This window comes from Sciurus carolinensis, chromosome 1 (assembly GCF_902686445.1).
Source record: "Sciurus carolinensis chromosome 1, mSciCar1.2, whole genome shotgun sequence".
Lineage (NCBI taxonomy): Eukaryota > Metazoa > Chordata > Mammalia > Rodentia > Sciuridae > Sciurus > Sciurus carolinensis.
Window position 1 is genome coordinate 112,506,305 of NC_062213.1, and position 20,091 is coordinate 112,526,395.

The 20,091-nt window shown below is 39.3% G+C and overlaps 2 protein-coding genes across 2 annotated transcripts in view; one reads left to right on the plus strand and one right to left on the minus strand.

Moving 5' to 3' along the window:
* Window positions 1–6,111: 6,111 nt before the first annotated feature.
* Prpf38b (pre-mRNA processing factor 38B) lies at window positions 6,112–14,324 on the minus strand. Its single transcript, XM_047529809.1, has 6 exons — window positions 13,765–14,324; window positions 10,925–10,993; window positions 10,491–10,642; window positions 10,127–10,187; window positions 7,663–7,886; window positions 6,112–7,319 (listed from the first exon to the last, which is right to left on the minus strand). Exons 1-6 carry the CDS (start codon window positions 14,041–14,043, stop codon window positions 6,464–6,466), a joined length of 1,641 nt encoding a protein of 546 aa, XP_047385765.1. The 5' UTR covers window positions 14,044–14,324; the 3' UTR covers window positions 6,112–6,463.
* The window catches only part of Henmt1 (HEN methyltransferase 1), a 35,772-nt gene continuing 29,401 nt past the window's right edge, over window positions 13,721–20,091 (plus strand). The window contains exon 1 of the mRNA XM_047529946.1: window positions 13,721–14,369. The gene's annotated coding sequence lies outside the window, so the exon portion shown is untranslated. The remainder of the gene's footprint in view (window positions 14,370–20,091) is intronic.

The following is a 20,091-nucleotide window of genomic DNA, read 5'->3' on the forward strand; positions in this document are numbered from 1 at the left end:
GCCAACCCTCTCCAAAAAAAAGAAAAAAGGAAAAGACTACAGATGACTTGATCTACTTACATACATATCTTCCAGAAAATGCAAACTACTCAAAAACAGAAAGCAAATCAATGGTTTCCTGGAAATGGAAAAGGGTGGAAAGAAGGGATAGCAAAAATACAAGAGGAAACTCTTAAGAATGGAGGATATGATCATTATCTCAATTGTGGTGTTGGTTTCAAGAGTATATACATATGTCAAAACATGTTGGCATTATGCATTAAATGTGTGATTTATTGTATGTAACCCTAGACTCATTGTATTCTCTCCAGTTGCTACCTTTGCTGCACCTTCAACAGGTCACTGTTGAGGTTATGGTCGTGCATTTAAAGAGATGCCAGTCTGCACAATTGTCCTTTCTCTAGTCACGTTCATTTGTGTGCAGGCACAGAGTAGGCTAAAAGCTGTATTTAAGTTGGATGGGGATATTATTAGACAAGTGTGCTATAGAGAGAATGCAATGAGGGTTGAGAGTATTTACAAGGAAGTCACTTATAATAGTGGACAGTGGAAACCAAACTAAGCAAGGACTAAGTGTGGCTTGTAAATGGAGGCCGAGGGGGCTGTAGTGGAGAGCGACAGGGACAATAGACTGGAGGACCCAAAGAATTGTTGGTCAGGATATTGTTAAGCAGGAAAAATAGGAGTTAATGATAAGAGAAAAGGATGTTTAAAATGGAACATATGGAGAAGTTTCAGTTATTGATAATGGCCAGTTCTATGATGATGCCCTAGGAATTGGCAGCTGAGGTTTGGTGGAGGAAAAAATTCCACTGGAGGTCAGAGGATCAAGAAATCGAGACATGTTGGGCATGGTGTCGAACACCTATAATCTAGGAACTTGGGAGGCTGGAAGGTTTGAAGGCAGCCTCAGCAACTCAGTGAGCTTATAAGCAACCTTGTGAGACCCTGTCTCAAAATAAAAAATAAAAAGGGCAGGGAATGTGACTCAGAGGTTGAGTGCTCCTGGGTTCAATTCCTGATACCAGAAAACAATTTTTTTGAGAGACCCGAGTGTTGGAAAGATTGAAATCTTTAAAAATTATGGCAACTGGGTGCAGTGGCACATGCCTGTACTCCTAGCAGTTTGGGAGGCTGAGGCAGGAAGATCACAAGTTTGAGGACAGTCTCAGCAACTCAGCAAGACCTAGTTTCAAAGTGAAAATAACCAGGGATGTGGTTCAGGCCCTAGTATTTCCCTTCCACACCAAATGGCAGAGGGACCAGAGGTGTAGCTCAGTGATTACCTTAGTAAGTGCTTACCTTGCATGCTAGAGGCCCTGAATTTGATTCCCAGTACTGGGGGCTGGGGGGTTAGAAATACAGAAGAATACGGAGTAGGATTGATTGTCCAAGAAAAAAATGGGAAAGTAAAGATTTTTAGTGACCCTGATTAATATTTTAATCTTCCATCATACCCCTGCATCTCTCTTCTGCCTGTGGCAGACCATTTCTACCAAGGAAAAGGAATTGTATCTAATTTTTTTTGACTTGTTAAGTCAAATCAAGTGAATGATACTGGTGCTGAAGATAGATAAAATTTTAATCTCAGAGCCAGGCATGGTGGTACATGCCTATAATTTAGTGACTTGGGAGGCTGAGGCAGGAAGATCACAAGTAGGAAGCCAGCCTTGTCAACATAGTGAAACCCTGTCTCAAAATTAAAAAAAAAAAAAAAAAAAATTCAATCTCAGGAAAATATCAGAAAGAATCTCACCGATCAGATATTCCTGATGATTATAATAAAGAAATTAGATTTTGGCTTCTAGTTCCAAGGAAGAGAAACTCAGGTCATCTGAAAGAAAACAAATAGCAAGAATATTTTCTGACCAGACTGGAAAAACAAAACTAGAAAAACATCAGGAAGCCAGGCAGCTTCAAGTTAGGGTACAATGACTTAAGCATTGTGGTATCTCTTTCACATGGTCACCCTTAAACCGCAACTATGCAAATCTGGTTTAGGCTTCTAACGACTGGTCAATTCTTTTTTATTCTTAATTAGAATAAGGGAAGGGGCTTGGATTGAGCTCAGTGATAGAACACTTGCCTAGCAAGGGTGAAGCACTACGTTCCATCCTTGGCACCATATTAAATAATTTCTTAAAAAAAAAAAAAAACTGGAGGGAACATACTGATTCTCTTATATAATTCTCAGCAAACTTATTGGGTTGATCCCTTTATATTAGACTAAATCAGAGGTCACAATCCAGCTCTCATTATTGGTATCATCTTAATACCAATCATCTTAATAATATAATTCAGGGTCCAATCAGTATTCAGAAAACACAGTGATTTCAACAAGGAACATTTGACACAATGAATTCTTAATCAGGAACGGATTTATTACTAAGAGTAAAGAGAACTCTGGAGAGAGTGCAGCTGTGGCCTTCCATTTGTTGAGATATTGAAGGCTAAAACTAGAAAGGACACTTCCCACTGGAGTACTGCTTTATAGACTCACTGGGAAGTTACTTGTGGGAGCACCAGCAGGGCTTGCTGGGAAGCTGGCAGAGCAACCTGTAGATTTGCTAGAACTCCCCTTACTTACTTCAATGAAATGCCACTGAAATTTGCTGGATGAGTACCGCTGGGTGTCATACTGGCCACTACACAATGCTGATGCAAGAAAACCATGGAACCAGAGCTCCTGCCTTTTGTAGCATTCCTCAGGTATCCTCTGCCAATAAACCTACCATTATGCCAGCTAGCAAAAGAGAAATATTTAAAAGGCTCAGTTCCAGAATCACAAAGCAGGGTATCAACTTGTTTGGTGAAGCAAATAAAAATTGATAGCTCAGTGGTAGAGTGCTTGTCCAACATCTGAGGCCCTTGGTTCAATCCCCAGTACTAAGGAAAATAAAAAATAAAACAGTTTAACACTTGTGCACAAACCAGTGACTGTCCTGCACAAGGTGTGGCATAACTCAATTCCCAGGGCTGGGATCAGATATGGAATACTTCTTTCAGAAAAAAAAAAAAAAAAAAAAAAAAAAAAGTTCACCAAACCAGTATCTGGACTAATTGGGTAAGTTCAGCACTTCAGAAATATCTTCTATTAGTAGTTGAAAATTCAGGATACTGGTGACTTCAAGCATTGTTTTCATTTAGTTATATTTCAGATATTAGGGGTCAGAGCAGATGCAATTTGTGTTTGGGGGGTAGAAATGACTAATTCCAATGATCCAAGAAATTAATAATTCGGCTTTAGAATGACCAGGTCTGCCAAGTGCAGCAGCAAATATCTGTAGTCCCAGTGGCTCAGGAAGCTGAGGCAGGATTCCAAGTTCAAAGCCAGCCTCAGCAATTTAGTAAGGCCCTAAGCAACTTAGCAAGATAGTCTTCAAGTAAAAAATTAAGGGTTGGGGATGTAGTAACTCAGTGTAAAGCACCCCTGGGTTCAAACCCCAGTACTGGGGGAAAAAAAAAAAAAGAACCAAGGAATCAACTTGAAGATTGGTAAAATTTAGAGGTAACTGCAGATCAAGGAAGTTTATGTGAGAATTGCCTTGCAATACATACATACATATACCTATGTGTGTGTGTCCCAATCTTTGAGACAAAATCTCATAGCTTGTATGCCATATAAAATGCTTTTAACTTTTACAATAGGCTGAATACATTTTACCTGAACACACCTGAATATATTTTACCTGTGCACTATAGTAATGGTTACTTACTAGAAATTATTGCCAGGAGTGGAGGTGCATGCCTGTATTCTCAGTACTCACGAGGAGGCAGGAAGATCACAAATTCAAGGCTAGCCTGGGCAATTTAGGAAGACCAACCCAGAAAATAAAAAGCTGGGGATATGGCTTAGTAGAAGAGGCTTTGCCTCTTCTAAGACACTAGGTTCAAACCCCTGGTACCAACCCCCACTCCATATGATGTGACTACAGATGCTGAGAAATGAAGCGGATTTTAAGTTAACTATGATGCTAACATTTTTTCAGTAGATCGTATTCATACTGTCATGTTCCCTGCAATAACAAATGTTGCTAGACAATGATCCTAAAGTGAAAAACGTCATTTTGGAAGTATTTACAAAGCTCTGTTGCATCTTTTAGGATGGAATGCCAAGAGGAGAAATTGCGGAAAGTGACTATCAGGTAGCATTTCCTTCCTTCCCCATAAAATCAGCTCCAATTAAGAGGTCCTGGAATTGGAGCTTAGTTATAGCTCAGTGGTAAAGTGCTGGCCTAGCAAGCAAGACCCTGTGTTCGATCCTGAGCAACACATACACACACAAATCATTGCCTTATGACAAAGAAACTAAACCAGACTCAAATGGTTATAAGTAACATTAAAATGGACACTATATTAAAATTTTAAGATTGATAATATTCTAGCCTGTATATAGGGTTTAATTGCAAATAGAACATTAAAAAAGATGCCAAGATTAACGTACGGAAATGTGAAATCATTTCAGTAAAACTGATGGAGGCCTCTATTATATTAAGCTCCATAAAATCCTTTCAAGCTTTCTCATGTTGCAAGAAATGGTCCAGATCCCTGTCACTTGTCTTCCCAGTCTTAGGAAGACACTCTCCATATAAAACATGCACATGTATCAGAGTTACATCTCCTGTCAATTTTGAGACAGGGTTTCTTTGTATTGCCAAAACTGGCCTTGAACTTGAGCTCCTCCTGCCTCTGCTTCCAATGCAGCTGGGATTACAAGTGTGTCAGCAAGCTTGGATAGGGAAGCCTCTTCCTAGTGGACTTATTTGTTCTATTTAACACTATTGAAAGGTGGCTTCTGAGCAACCTTCGGTTAGCCAATATAATCAGTGGATTTTGACAAATGTTGGTATGTGTACAGAAAGATCACTAAACTGTCAAGAACAGGAACACTATTAGTCCTGGCACTGATGAAACCTATCACTTTGGGCCTCTATCTTCTGTTCTAAGGAGAACTAGAGGGCTATCTTATTAAAATTTCTTTCAAGTTCAGATTCTGAAGTGATACTTAGAATCCAAATGAAATTATCTCAATAAGCACCCTTTATGTGGAACAAATTAATCAAAAGATCATCCCAGTGACACATAACATCCAGAGAGGGAACTGCCATTATTAATAATAATGAGGATCACTAGATCACACGTCCAATCCCCCTCTCGAGTTTAAAATCCATTTGTTGCCTGGGCACTGATATTCCTCTGCACAGTATAACTCTACTGACATTTTATCAATTTCCACAACAAAAATACCTTTAAAAAATGTTAACAAATGGGGGAAAAGCCAACACCCAGGAAAAGGATTTAATCCAGTATTTATTCCACTCATGATGTTCTTTGTAATCAGAATACAAGTCATAAGAACAATCTATCAAATAATTTGCTGATAGTCTTAAATAATGCAGCACAGCATTACTTTTAATACTTCTCAGTTCTAGATTGTTTAAAAACTCAAATAGCAATCTTCATTATTGATAAAAAAAGTTTTAAATTTTAAAAAAAGGACACTATATCAAGCTGTTTCATAATTTAAGTATTTTTCCATTTATAAAAATGCTTTGGAAGCTTGAGGCTTGAATCTGTTTCTCTACTCATCTGCCCCACCCTCTCCCAATTACAAGTTAGTATAGGGTTGCTGCAAGAATGCTAGGCTTTAGACATTAATTTTTTTCTTTAATATAGTACTTTAAAAATCTGAGAAAGAATTCAAGGAAAAAAGATTACATGTCATGTATTTTTTCAAATAAAAAAGGAAAACTAAATGAATAAATTTTAGGCATACTAACAGTGTCCCTTTGAGGTAGAATGCTAAAAGGACTTTTGATCAAATCACAGCCTAATTTAAACCTCTGCATCAGAAACTAACCTCTCATAAATTCTCTCTAAAGTTAACTGTGGAGAATAATTAAGTATAACATATTAACAAGTCTTCCAAGATAATGTACAGTGGACAAGAATGTTAATCCTACAACTGCTGCCTTCATGTACATTGAAAGCACACAATTCTCCTATAGATATCCAAGATCCATTCCCAAAGTCTTTAGCATCCTATTACGAAAAGCACAGCCATGCTAACTTCAGTACACAAACCATAATCCCACACCTACAAAACAAAAATAGAATTAGTGGCAGTTTATTGCCTTATACAAATTTAACCAACATGGCAACCATGCCAAAGGAATTAAAACATTTTCAGGACATATGTACAGACTGTACATTTTAAAAACAAACAATAAAAATGCAAGAACAATCTTGTGCATCATGTATCAAACTCAACAATTGGGTGAAAACATCAATGCAATAAATGGGATTACAAAGGCACTTCCCTACACAAAAGAAGAAATGAAAATGCAGCCTACAGGGAGGTTGAAGAGTGCGTAACTACTGCACAATCTCAACTCAGGGGAAAAAAAAGCAGATTTAATCAAACATTTATAGGATTCAATGTGATCCACTTTTACAAAATTTTTCACACAGTCTCATCTTTTTTATGTTGTTTTTCTTGGCTCTCTTGTTCTACGCTTTGGCTCCTCTGGCGATCATGTTTGTCTGACTGGTCCTTACTATCACCATGATCCCGTTTGTGGGAACGTTCTTTGCTTCTGCTACGTTTTCTAGATTTTTCTTTGCTGGGGCTATGTTCCCGTTTTTTTGATTTTTCAACACTTTCAGTTCTTCCTTGACTGCCACTTCTACTTCGTTTGTTTGATTTTTCTTTACTTTCATTTTTATGTTTACTTGATTTCTCTTTGCTTCTGCTTCTACTTCTTTTCCCTGCATTTCTACTTCTACTTCTACTTCTGTGTTTCCTTTCTCTGCTTCTACTTCTACTGTGTTTTTTCTCTTTCTTGGACTCTTTTTTGTCATCTCTGTGCCGCCTATCATCTTTGTCTTCTTTATGCTTCTTCTCTTCTACCTCACCCCTACTTCTCTGTTCCTTAGACCGTTCTCTTGATCTTTCCCTCTCTTTTTCTCGGTCATTCCCTCTTTCTTTATCATAGTCTCGATCTCGTCTTCTACCCCTCTCATTTTCTTTCTCTCTTTCCCGATCCCTGTCCCTTCTATCCCCTTTCCTATCACGACTTCGACTGCGACTTCTGTGTCTTTCCCTACTCCTACTACGCCTGCGATCTAACCCCCGATCAATACTTCGGGATCTTCGCCTTTCTTTTTCTCTTTCTTTGGCTTCACGCTCTAGTCGTTGGCGCTCTTTCTCTCTTTCTAATTCTCTGTCAAAACTAGAAGACCCATGGCCCTCACGATGATGACTTCTACTTCTTGATCTTCTTGGGGACCTCCGTGGACTCAGTGATCTCCTTGGAGATCTAAAAAATGGAGAAGGAAATTCCAATGAATAAAACATATTATAAGGACTGAGAATGTAATTCAATGGAACAGCACTCTATAGCATCGTCAAGATCCTAGTTTTAATTCGCAAGACTGCATAAAAACAAAACAAAACAAAACAAAACTCTGGGTGCAGTGATGTATATCTACAACAATCCCAGCTACTTGGGAAGCTAAGGTAGGAAAATCACAAGTTCAAACCAGCCTTGGCAACTTAGACCGTCTCAAAATATAAAGAGCTGGGGATGTAGTTTAGTAGTAGAGCATCCCTGGATTCAATCCCTAGTAATAATGAATAAGTTAACAATTTGTTGTGTTTACCTTGAGCGTCTGCGTTCAACATGTCTGTCTATTTCCTCAGCACCTTCCTTTCCATCTTTCTTGATTTTTCTAGGTCGAGTTTTAATCTGTTGATCAATATTCTTCTGAACTGGAACTGGAATTCTTGGAAACAGGGTAGAAAACCACTCCAGTTTTGTGAGAAAAGACCGCAGCATTTCTCCAATGGTCATTACACAGCCTCCACCAGCCTTCACATCTAGGTCCTATGAAACACAAAAGATACCCTAATGGTCAAAAAAAAAAAAAAAAGTATCTCAAAACACACATGAATACTAAAAAAACACATTACCATCTTTGGAATCAAGTACAAAAAATTCTAACAGAAAACTTTCAATTTTGTATCCTAACCTGGTAATGAATGACATTGAGAAGTATTTGGGCTTAGTGTATACATGCAGGTGAGAACAAATCCTGCAGCCTCATGGGCATAAAGGGACCTGATCTCACTCAGGTAACAATAATATGAAAAAGCACCTTACACTACTAAACTATGTGGAACAAAGGACTTAAATTTATATTCCACATACCTACTAAACATATATTTCAGTGGATACATTTGCATACATCATACCTAGCACTGTAACCTAGCTATATATGAACTATGTCAGACAATTTCTGTCTAAAGGTTATCTTTTAACAGCTGTAATATAAAATGAAGCCCTAATAAAACTGGAAGCAATAGCAAACCAACTGCCATGAAGCAGTGAGGTTTCTAATTTAGTTATGTAGAAAATAAATAAATGAACAAATAATTGGAAACGCATAATCCATGATGACCATTGTCTCTGAAAAGGGTCATTACCGCATGAAGGCCTTCTTGCTATGCCCTCTCACAGCTCAGGACATGTTAGTCAGCTATTGTCAGTCCCAAACCTATAGTGCAAGCACACAAGGAAAGTGAGATTTGTTATCTAAACAGGAAAACAAGAGCTAAAGGTAAAACTGCTTGCACTCACACACATTTAAGTGTTCAGTTATACAGTATTTCCAAATATAATCGCTGCAGATATCTAAGGAAGAAAACATAAGTTAGCTTAAACAGAGGACCTCAGATGTGTAAGCACAATAAAAAAACAGATTAAACAGAAGCATTCTAAAACAAACCTAATACAATCAAAAAGAGGGACATGCTTTTTTATAGACAGAAGGGAGAAGTATTTTGGTCTTAAAAATAAAAAAAGCTCTTACAGGGCTGGGGTTGTGGCTCAGTGGTAGAACTCTTGCCTAGCAGGTGTGGGGCACTGGGTTTGATCCTTAGCACTACATAAAAATAAATAAATAAATGAAGGTATTGTGTCCATCTACAACTAAAAAAAAAAAAAAAGATTGTGATTGTTTCCCTAAAACACTTTTTGTGCCTTATGATTATCAAGCAGCTCAGCAAACAGGTTAAAAAAAAAAAAAAGTAGAGAAAAATTAAAATTCTTTATGTCTAAATGAGTGTTATTTTTTTTTGGTGTGAATGTAGTAAAGAACAAAAATATTTCCATTGGACCCATCCTTTGACAAATTCTTTTAACTTTTTAAATAAGACTATTGATTGAGAATCTACTTTATGAACCTCAAAATACATAGTAATGGGGAGAAGAGATTTATGGGATAATACTTGGGTATATTTTGATATCCTGGACTTTAATATGTAAGCAAATTAATACAAGTAGGATTTAAATCTGACTCAGTCAAGTTTTCTAAAGTGACTTTTAAACATGCTACAGGCTCAAGATGACAAACTGGATTTAGAATTTTTAAAAATCTAGAATAATTTAAAGAAAAGTATTGTTTTGTTTTAAATGTGTGGTGTGCTAGAAGTCAAAAAGCTAGATTTAACAGGGCATGGTGATAGCAAATGCCTGTTTTAGGATGCCGAGGAAGGAAAATGGGGAGTCTGAGGCCAGCCTGGGAAACGTAGCAAGATCCCATCTCGAAAAGGAAAAATCCAGAATTAAAAGTACTTGTTTTGTCACCTTTAACAAACCATCTAAAATCTCGGGCTATTTAAGTCAAGCCTAGCTCTACAATTCTGTATTTCTATGCAAGTGGGAATATTTGTATTTGGAAGAGGTTAGAGTGAAGAACTAAAAGTTCCACAAGAAAAAAGGATTACACTTGGTATTCTGTGTATAAGCCTTTTATCACCTCAATCTGGAGCATAGCCCACCTTAAAAAGTCACTATCAAGTGTAAAAGTTAGGATCAATACAATACACAGAAACTAATTAGGAAGATAAGTTATAAAAACACATTTAAGTAATTTAAAACAAAACTAAAACTTACTAAATTAAACGTAAGATATATAAAATCCACCAAAGTCTTAGTAAAAGGACATTAATTCTGAAAGTAAGAAAATAACTACAGAAAATTCTCAAAGACATTAAACCTCTAATAAAAAGATATTAAGAATAAGAGTAATTAGAAAAAACTAATTATTACCCTTGCTGACATACCTCTTCATCATCAAGGAAGGATTCAAACCAGTCCCATAGATCTGTAGGGGGCTGTGTATACCTAGAATTACAAGTAAGATTTATTAAGCTTATGTGAGTCAGGCAAGGTGGTACATGCCTATAATCCCAGTGATTCAGGAGGTTAGGGCAGGAGGACTATAAACAAAGCCAGCCTCAGTGACTTAGTCACAATTAAGCAAAACCGGTCTTAAATGAAAAATAAAAAGGGCTAGGGATACATCAGTGATAAACACCCCTGGGTTCAATCCCCTGTACCCAAAAAACAAACAAAAAACAGCAACAAAAAAACTTATGTGAACTACAATGAAATATTTATTAAAAACACTGATAAATGCATGCTCACCTTATATACATAAATCCAAGGGCTCTGATATATGGAGAGTCTGTGTGTGTTATAAGACCCATCACTTGTTTGCGAGTTAATTTTAGAGTAAATAATTTGTACAACAGGCAAAAAGCTGTAGAAACAATTCCTCCTGTTCCAACACCTCGAACCTTTGAGGGAAACAGTTAAGAAAAAAGTAAAATAATTAATAGATGACTAGCACCCACTAACTAATCCTGTTAGGATTGATAACAAGACATAATTCAGAACTAAGAATGGAATATTAACATTAACAATAACACTTTTGTAGCCCAGTTCACTGGACTTTTTTTTTTTTTTTTTTTTTTTTACAAATTTAAGAGTCACCAACAAATTGTCACTTGAATGTAGTTTTCCAATAAACTTAACTATCAGACACAGAAAAACTGAAAAATGCACGTACTTCTACTTACCCCTCCGCACATCCCTGTCTGGCCAGCTGTTTTCCTGCTTCCTTTTTCCCAAGGTTCAACATGTGTGACCTGAAAATAGAAAAGAGAAACATAACAAACATTCATATCCTGAATTTTTAAAAATTCTGAGTAAGCCCAAGTCCATAACAGAACAGCTCTTCCAAAAATACTGTTTACTCACATTAAGTGTGTAAATTATCTTTGGAAAAACTTCTTAGACAGTTAAAGAATACCAATAAAACTACTAGGCTTCAACAAAACCTCACTGTGTTTGCAGAGCAGAAATCCCATTAAACTAGCTTTATGCACAGCTAATATCTACATTATGTGGGAGTCATGAAATGTCTAGTTTTCATAAATTTGCAAAATATATTTAATATTATTCAGTCTTTTAATTATAAATTGCTTAAAATCTCATTGTAAAATGAAATTTGAAAAAATCTTTAAAATACCCTCAATGTTGCTATTTTGTGATTTAAAAATCTGTATTAGTGAATAAAATAAAATGCAAAATAATGAAACTTTCATTTGCACTTTTTTTCACCAGAATCAGATTTATTCCTGATTAAAGACAAAACCACAAAAGCCACACTTACACAGAAATCATTCTTATAATTCATTTTCAGTCTAATTATGTGAATCAATCCATTTTCCCCCCCAGAATATAAACTGTATCAGAAATGGAGTGTGAACAGTCATTAATATACACTAAGTATAATCAAACATGATACAATATCATCTTTGCTAAAAGGACCACCCTACAAAAACAGCTTTATCAAGAAGAAGAATATTAACTCTGAAATAGAGGCCAATAAGTCTTTTGGAAAGATCTTACTTTTTGTTAAAAAACAAAAAACAAAACAAAAAAACCTCTTTCATTCTATTATGTATTTCTAAACACACATTTCCACACACACATGGTATTATTTTATATTGCTTTTCAGAGACTTTAGACAGAAAAACCTGCACTAAAATTTAAGTACTACACTGCTTTGCTCAACTCCTGGGGTGCTTAACTATTTCCTTTTCCCAGCTTGCTGTGTTAATGGTGTTTCAATTCCTTAAAGACTAGTCAAGGGATAGAAGCAAAACAAATAAAGTACTCCAAAAAAATAAAATAAAAAAGGGCTGGGGATGTGGCTATGTAGTTAAGTGGTTCAATTCCTGGCACCAAAACTAACTAAATAAATAAATAGATGAATAAATAAAGAAATAATAAAAGTACGAAATTAGAAGCCTACATAGTTCAATGATTATTTGACAAAAAATGTATGAATAACAAAATCTGGGACTTTAGTTTTAAAACTTAATTTAAAAATAATTCCTGGTAGATCGTTAGTTGTTTCAAAACACAACATTTGAACTTAAAATAAGTCTTCCCCCTACTATATTAACATTTGCCTAGATTTTAAAACAGAACCTGCCACAAATGGAGCAGGAATCCAATTTACAGCTGTTCAAAGTTTACTGCATAGAATATCGGGTTAAATATTATTCGACATTGCATCCATGTTGAAAAGGTCTTACCTTTTAAAAGCTAGTTAAAAAAAAAAACTAGTTCACAATATTACAATTACACCTACTAAAGACTGTTTTAAGAGAATATGAAATTTACTTCTGTACTTTATGTGCCCAGAGTTGAACTGTATTCCTCAAGATGTTGTGTACAAAAAGCAACTAATATCTCAAAATCCTTCAATAACCTAAACAACTAATTGGGGGGAAAGGTAGCAAAACAAATAGAGAAATATCCTTTTGTTAACATCTCCACATGTGTTCAGATGACAGAAAATAGGTGGTCTGTCTCAAAGTTACAGACAAGAGGCTGTAAATGCTCTAGCTAAAACGTCTGTAAAAAGCTGTTGAGGTTATTATTAATATTGTTTAAAATAAAAATATGTTTGGAGGCCTGGAAGGTATTTTTTAAGACTACATAATTGCAGGGAAGTGGAGAAAGTCTATCTACTGATGAAGACCAAAACCAATGGCCCAAAAAAAAAAAAAAAAAAAATCTAATTAGCTGTTCATTTAACCAGGGAAATGCATTTATGGCGATTGAGCATGATTAATAGTGCATACCTCTACCTGCGACCCTGGGCTGCTCCGAGCCTCGCTGCAAGACTGAGTCAATCCTGCTAACGAAACAAGAACTGAGACAAGAGTGCAGTGAGGAGGCGCCAGGTGAGCTCCCCAGCACAGCCAAGCCAGCACCGACCCTGCCGCAGAAGCCCAGGGCCCAGATAATTCTAAATATGCCCAATGCACAGGTGGCTGAGACCGCTTACTCCTGACTTCCTGCTGGGAAAATTTCCAGGCCTTCTGTACACATCTTGCACTGGCACTTCTCCACCCTCATCCCTCCCACCCCACCCGACACACACGCACTGACCATGTCCCTGTCTGGATTGGACAGTACCAACAACACGAGGCCCACATTGAAGTCACTACATGCCCTGGCCCGGTTGAGCGAGAGAAGCACCAAGTTGGCGCCTAGTAGATCCACGTCAAAAGGAACAAATTTAAAGCTGTGAACTGGAAAGGCTTCTGTTACTCATTTCTCCTTTCCCCTATCCCTCTTGCCCAACATCCCCCAGGGGTAGGCAGGAGGTTGGGGAAAGAGAAAGATCGAAAGTGGCGGGCTCTCCTGGCTCTAAAATCTGAAAAGGAAACGAGAGGGCGGCCCCAGCCCGAACCCTCCCTGACAGGCTACAGGCCACAGCTCCCCTTCCTCCCAACCTTCCCCCACCCACAAATCCTGAGATCTCGGGGGCCGCCTCCGCCAGTTTCCTCCATACCTCTTCCGAACTTACCCCCAAGCCCAAGGCCTAGAGGCTTCGTACCTTAAAGTAGATCTCGTCCACCACCTCGTGGTAGGTCTTGAGCTCGTAGAGCTGAACTTTGAAGTAAGGCGACGACAAGATGTTGGTCAGGATCATGGGGTTGAGGTTCATGGTCTTCTCGTTGCCCCACAGCGGCAGCACATTGCCCTGCTTGCCCGAGACCGCCGGCTTGGTGGCGCCGGCGCCACCGCCGCACTGCTGCTGCTGCTGGGCCGCGGCTGCGGCTGCCTGGTGCTGCGGCTGCGAGTTGCCTGTCAGCGCGGGGCTGTTGTTAGCCATGTTGCGACGGAAGGAAGGAGGGAGGGAGAAGGGAGGGGGGAGGGGGCCAAGCTCGATCTCGCTCTTCGGGACAACGGTCCGGGACCCTACTCCATGGAATGCCGTCAGAAGAGGGGGCCGCCTCGCTGTGCCCCAGTCAGGCGAGGGAAGGCAACCCGGACCCCGAAAATGGACCCCGGGACGAGACAGACGCCGAGACGCGGGCTGCGAGAACTCCAGGAAGAAGGCAAGCCGGCGGCCAGGGAGCGCGATCTCTTCCGCCAACTGCCCCTGGGAACAAGATGGCGGGCTCAGCGGATGTGACGTCATACGCCCAGCGTTCCAAGGTAAGCCAGCGGCCAATCAGAAACACTTGGGTGGGCTAGCTATTCCTCTTCCTGGTTCCGCGCGTTCTTTGGGCGCTGGGCTCGTTGAGGTGGCCTCCTTTGCCCGACTGTTAAGATTTCCCGGGAGAATTTGGGGACGTGGGGTAGGACGTTTTAGACCCGATTTGCGTGTTTTAGTTTGGGCTGGGGAACCTGGTTTCTTCTCGCGAGAGTCGGGCAGGAAAGAAAGGATTCGCATAGCTGCAATGGGCTCCCTCGAAGTATCCGAGGTCTTCTCCGAGTTCACGGTTTTAAGGACCTTACATCCCCATGTGTTTCCGATAAAAGGGGTTTCTGTTCTTTGCCGGGCTGTAGTGAATGACCTGAGGTCTTAATGTTTGAGCCTGAATGTTCATCTGTAAGACTGCGGTAACATTTTGCTGGGCTGTTGTGACCATTAAAGGAACTACTTAATATGCTTGTAGATACCAGTAGAATGTTTGAGGCATCTGGCTCAGGCCATTGCTTTTTTCCCCAGACCTTTCAATTTTAACGGATGCCCTGTGCTAGACATAGCGGTGTTACCGGTCTTGGAGATGAGGATCGGGTCCTCGAAATGAGCCTTCATCTTTCTGACCCCATTATTTAGTCTACGCTGACTACCTGTCCTTTGCCCTGTTTCAGGGGCAGGGAGTGAGGTAGAAGAAGTGAAAAAAGGGTGTAAAAATGATCAGTTTCAGCCCTTAAAAGCCACTGATAACAGAAGACTCCTGGTGTTTGAGAGCTAAGAGGAAGTTACAGAATAATACCTTTGGGTCTTATTTTTACCGATAAAAAAGAATGAATAGACCCTTTTCAAGTTACATTTATTACCTCTCCCACTTATATGCTTTCGAGTATACAGATATGTGTTGTGGAATATATATATTTACCTCAAACAGTATGTTTTATTAAGAACTGAGAGGTGGGGCTGGGATTATAACTCAGAGGTAGAGCACTAGCTTACCTTGTGTGAGGCACTGGCTTCGATCCTCAGCATCACACATGAAAAAATAAAGGTCCATCGACAACTATAACAAATATTTTTTAAAAATAAGAAATTAAGGTAAGAAGAATGAAAATGATAAAAAAATCCACATGGATATTTGAGGGACACTGATCAAATTTATTTCTTGGAGTGTACTGTTCACATTGCAGACTACTGCATTTTCACTTTTTAAGGACTCATTGAATTTCTTGGGTATTCCCAATGGGGTGGTAAGGAGAATTTAACTCTATAGATTGAGAATATTTTTTTTCAGTTTGCAAAAAAAGAAAAATGAGAAGGCTACAAAGAGCACTGATGGTTTTATAAATGGCAGAGAACAGCCTGAACATATACAGAAGCAGGAAAGATCAGACTTACAGGTGGCAAATAGTCCAACTGACATCAGCTGAGAGGTATATTTATAGGGGAATAATGACTTTGAAGTGCCTGGAATGCTAAGATGAAATATTAGGAATTCAAGACATTTAAATTTAAGGGTTATTTCATGTCTCCAATAAAACAGAACAGTTGGGATTGGTATATGCTTTAGAAACAATCAGGCTCACAGTGTAGCTCAATGATATAGTTTGTGCTTATCATTTGCAAAGTCCTGGATTCAATCCCAACACCCCCTCAAATGTCATTATTGAACAGGGACTGGGGCTACAGCCCAGTGCTAGTGCTCTTGTCTAGCATGCAAGAGACCCTGGATTTAATTCCCAGCCTTGAAAAAAAAATTCATATACATGATTATATCCATGACCTCAAAATCTAATTTTAAGATACTAATATTGCCAATATTTTCTGGCTTCAATCATATTTTCATAGATTGTCAGAATAATTCAAAAAATGCATCATCATCCTTCTCAAAAGCCTTGGATGGCTTACTGTGGAATCCTAATTGCCAAAACCCAGTGACCCTTATTTGTTGTTGGTGTAATGGGGTTGGAGCCCAGGGCCTCAAACATGCTAGGCAAGTACTCTACCACTGAGCTATGTCCCCAACCCTTTTCATTTTATTTTGAGCAGGGTCTTGGTAAGTTGCTCAGGCTGACCTCAAACTTTTGATCTTGCTTCAGCCTCTAGAGTACCTTGGACAACAGGTGTGTGCCACCATATGTAGCTTTTACTAGAAATTTTTGACTTGGGAAATTTCAAGGTGGCAATCTTAAATTTCAACAACAAATACACAGGAGGAACAAGGCATTGGAGCACACTGTCTCAAAAAAAAATTAAGGTTGTGGGTGTGGCTTAGTTGTAGAGAACGTACCCAGCTTGTGTGAGACCCTGGGTTCAATCTCCAGTATCACAAAAAGTAAATAAAAACTTTTTTAAAAAGTGAAAAGGGCAGGGCATGTATCTCAGTGTTAGTTCTTGCCTAGTATGCATGAGACCCTGGGTTCAATCCCCAGTACCAATAAATAAATAAAATTTCTTGCCATTAGAGCACTTGCCTAGTATGTGTGAGGCACTGGGCTCCATCCCTAGCACTACAAAAACATAAAAATGAAAAAAAAAAAAAGTCTGTTTAAACAGTGTGTATATGCCACTACTTGGGAGGATAGGTGGGAGGGTCATTTGGGCCCACAAGTTCCAGACTAGACTGGGCAACACTACAAGACCCACATCTCAAAAATAAAAGTCCCTCAAGTAGCCTATAAGAAACATTACATATAATTTGCACTTGCCTAGCATTTTTGAGACCCTGAATTTGATCCCCAGCACTGCAAAAAATAAATACAATAAATAAAATCAATCTGCCTAAGATCAGTGGTATAATACTAGCTCTCTGTTCCTGCCTCCTCTTCCACAATAAATCTCCCACTGTGCAAAAGAAAGGTATACATCTTACCATGCAATTTTTTGTTGTTTTGTTTTTCGTACTGGAATTTAACCTAGGGGCAACTTTCCACTGAGCTACATCCCTAGCCCTTTTTTTAAAAAATATTTTTATTATTTCTTGATAAACCTTTATTTATATGTGGTGCTGAAGATTGAATCCAATGCCTCACACATGCTAGGCAAGAGCTCTACCACTGAGCCTCGACCTCAGTCCCCCAGCCCTTTTTGAGACAGGGTCTTACTAAATTGTAATCCCAGGGTCTTACTAAGTTGCTTAGGCCCTTGCTAAATTGCCAAGACTGGCCTTGAACTTGTGATCCTCCTATCTCATGCCTGCTGAACCCTGGGATTACAGGCATGTGCCACTGTGCTGGCAAAATGCCATTTCCTAAGTGTTGGCCTTGGTGTTTAGAAAGTGAATGACTGAAGACTAGCCAGAATTTTCTCTTTTGAACTGGGGGTGTAGCTCAAGTGATAAGAGCATATTCTTTGCTTGGCCCTTGGTTTGATTCCCCAGCATCCAAAAAATATTTTTGTTTTGTTTTTTAAAATGAATGTGTAGGGATTGGGCACAATGGCCTATGCCTATAATCCCAGCAACTTGAAGGCTGAAGCAGGAGGAATGCAAGTTCAAGACCAGTCTGGAGCTGGGCATGGTGGCACATGACTGTAATCCCAGAGGCTTGGGAGGCTGAGGCAGGAAGATTGGAAGTTCAGAGCCAGCTTCAGCAACATAGGCCCTAAGCAACTTAGCAAGACCTGGTCTCAAAATAAAAAGGGTTGATTATGTGGCTCAGTGGTTAAGAGCCACTGGGTTCAATCCCTGGTATAAAAAAAAAAGAGCTGGGGGATGTAACTCAGTGGAAAAGTGCACCTGTGTTTAATCCAGTACCCCCCCTCCCCAAAATAGAGCAAAAAGAAAAGGGTTTATTTACTGAAATGGAAATAATGTTTAGAGGCATGTGAAGCAGCTGCTTCCAGAAGAGGAACTTTGTATCTTCTGTGTTGTGGGCTTTTATGGCCTGCCTTGCATCCTATGAATTATTTATCCAGGGCAGTTTTTGTGTTTTCCTGCCATAGATTAGTGTGCCTGCACCAATTTTGTCATGTTGGATATTTTTACAACATATCCTATCCATTTTCTCCAGATTGATAAGAGCTATACAACCACAAGAAGGCAGTCCCTATAACAACCAGTTGGGTGCCATCCAGGGGCAGAGCTTGCATTTCCTTTCCCCACGTCTTGGACTGCTTATCTAGCTGCCTACTCTAACATTACCCCCTCAAAGAGTTGGAACTCTGAAACCCTACAGCTTTGAGGTGTTACATCACCACTTGGACTGCTTCCTGCTGGATGGGCAACCATTTCTGGGTCCGGATCCTTGCTAACTGTCAAGGGGTTTGGATAGAGAGTTTTAAGACTCCTAGCTTTAGCCAAAGAGTAGGCACTTGATGGCAGGTGAGCTCTGAGAAATCTCTGTCCCACTTGATCTAATAGAGATTCCATGGCAGCGGGGCCTCAGGCACGATAGGTTGATAGTATACAGTAAAAGGACATCTGGAGGTTGGTGGCTTAGTGTTCCTACAGCAATCAGAGCCAGGTCTGAGTCATGGCACCATATGTGTTACCCCTGGAGGTTCCTTGGTCCTTTGTCTTCCCAGAAGATTTCAGTCAGGATACAATTATAAAAAGTGTGAAGGGGCTGGGTGTGGTGGCACATGCCTGTAATCCCAGCAATTTGGGAGTCTAAGGCAGGGAGACTGAAAATTCAAAGCTGGCCTCTAATTTAGCAAGACCCTGTCTCAAAATAAAATAATAAAAAGGTCTGGGGCCCCTGAGTTCAATTGCCAGTATCAAAAAAGAAACAAAAAAATGAAAAAGCACAAAGGGTTTATTCAGTGAAATGGAAGTAACGCTCTGAGAAATGTGGAGCAGGCCGCCTCTGAAAGAGGAAGAAACAACCTTCGCCGAATACCTTTAAAATCGTGGAGTAGACAGATACACACAAATACATACATACATCTCTTGCCATGTTATGCCTTGGGCCACCCTGGGACTCTGTCAGCATGAATAACACTACCAGAAGCTGAACCAGTGGGCCCATTTAATCCTGATGCAGCCAAGAGGGGTCTCACAAAGCCTGTGCCATGCTGTGTGATCTTTCAGCCTGCAAAACTGTGAGCTAAATAAATTTTCCTTACAAAAAAAAAAAAAAGGAGCAAGTATTATTTTTAAATGTCAGTATTTGTAATGCATAGCAAAGTACATCCTTTATAACTACTTAAACTTTTGTTTGAGATGGGATCTAGATATATTACATAAACTAGTCTCTAACTTCTATCCTCTAGCCAGGCTTGGTGGCTCACGCCTGTAATCCCAGCAATTTGGGAGGCTGAGGCAGAAAGATGGCAAATTCAAATCTAGCCTCAGCACTTAGCAAGGTCCTAAGTAACTTAGCGAGACCCTGTCTCAAAATAAAAAATACAAATGGCTGGGGATGTGGCTCAGTGGTTAAGTGTCCCCTGGCTCAATTCCCTGGTCCCCCCCCAAAATTAACTAGCCTATTTAAAAATGGGCTAAACAAGTGGGCAGGGATTTGGAGGTTATCTTGTGTGAACCTAGGACAAAGACCAAATGTATTCTTTATATATATATATATATTTTTTTTTTTTTTTTATTATTTTTTTTTTATTTTTGCAGTTCTGGGGATTGAACCCAGGGCCTTGTGCTTGCAAGGCAAGCACTCTACCAGCTGAGCTATATCCCCAGCCCCTTTATTTATATTTTGTGGTGGTACTGGGGATTAAATCCAGGAACACTATAGCACTGAGCTACACCCCAGCCCTTTTTATTTTTTATTTTGGGATAAGATC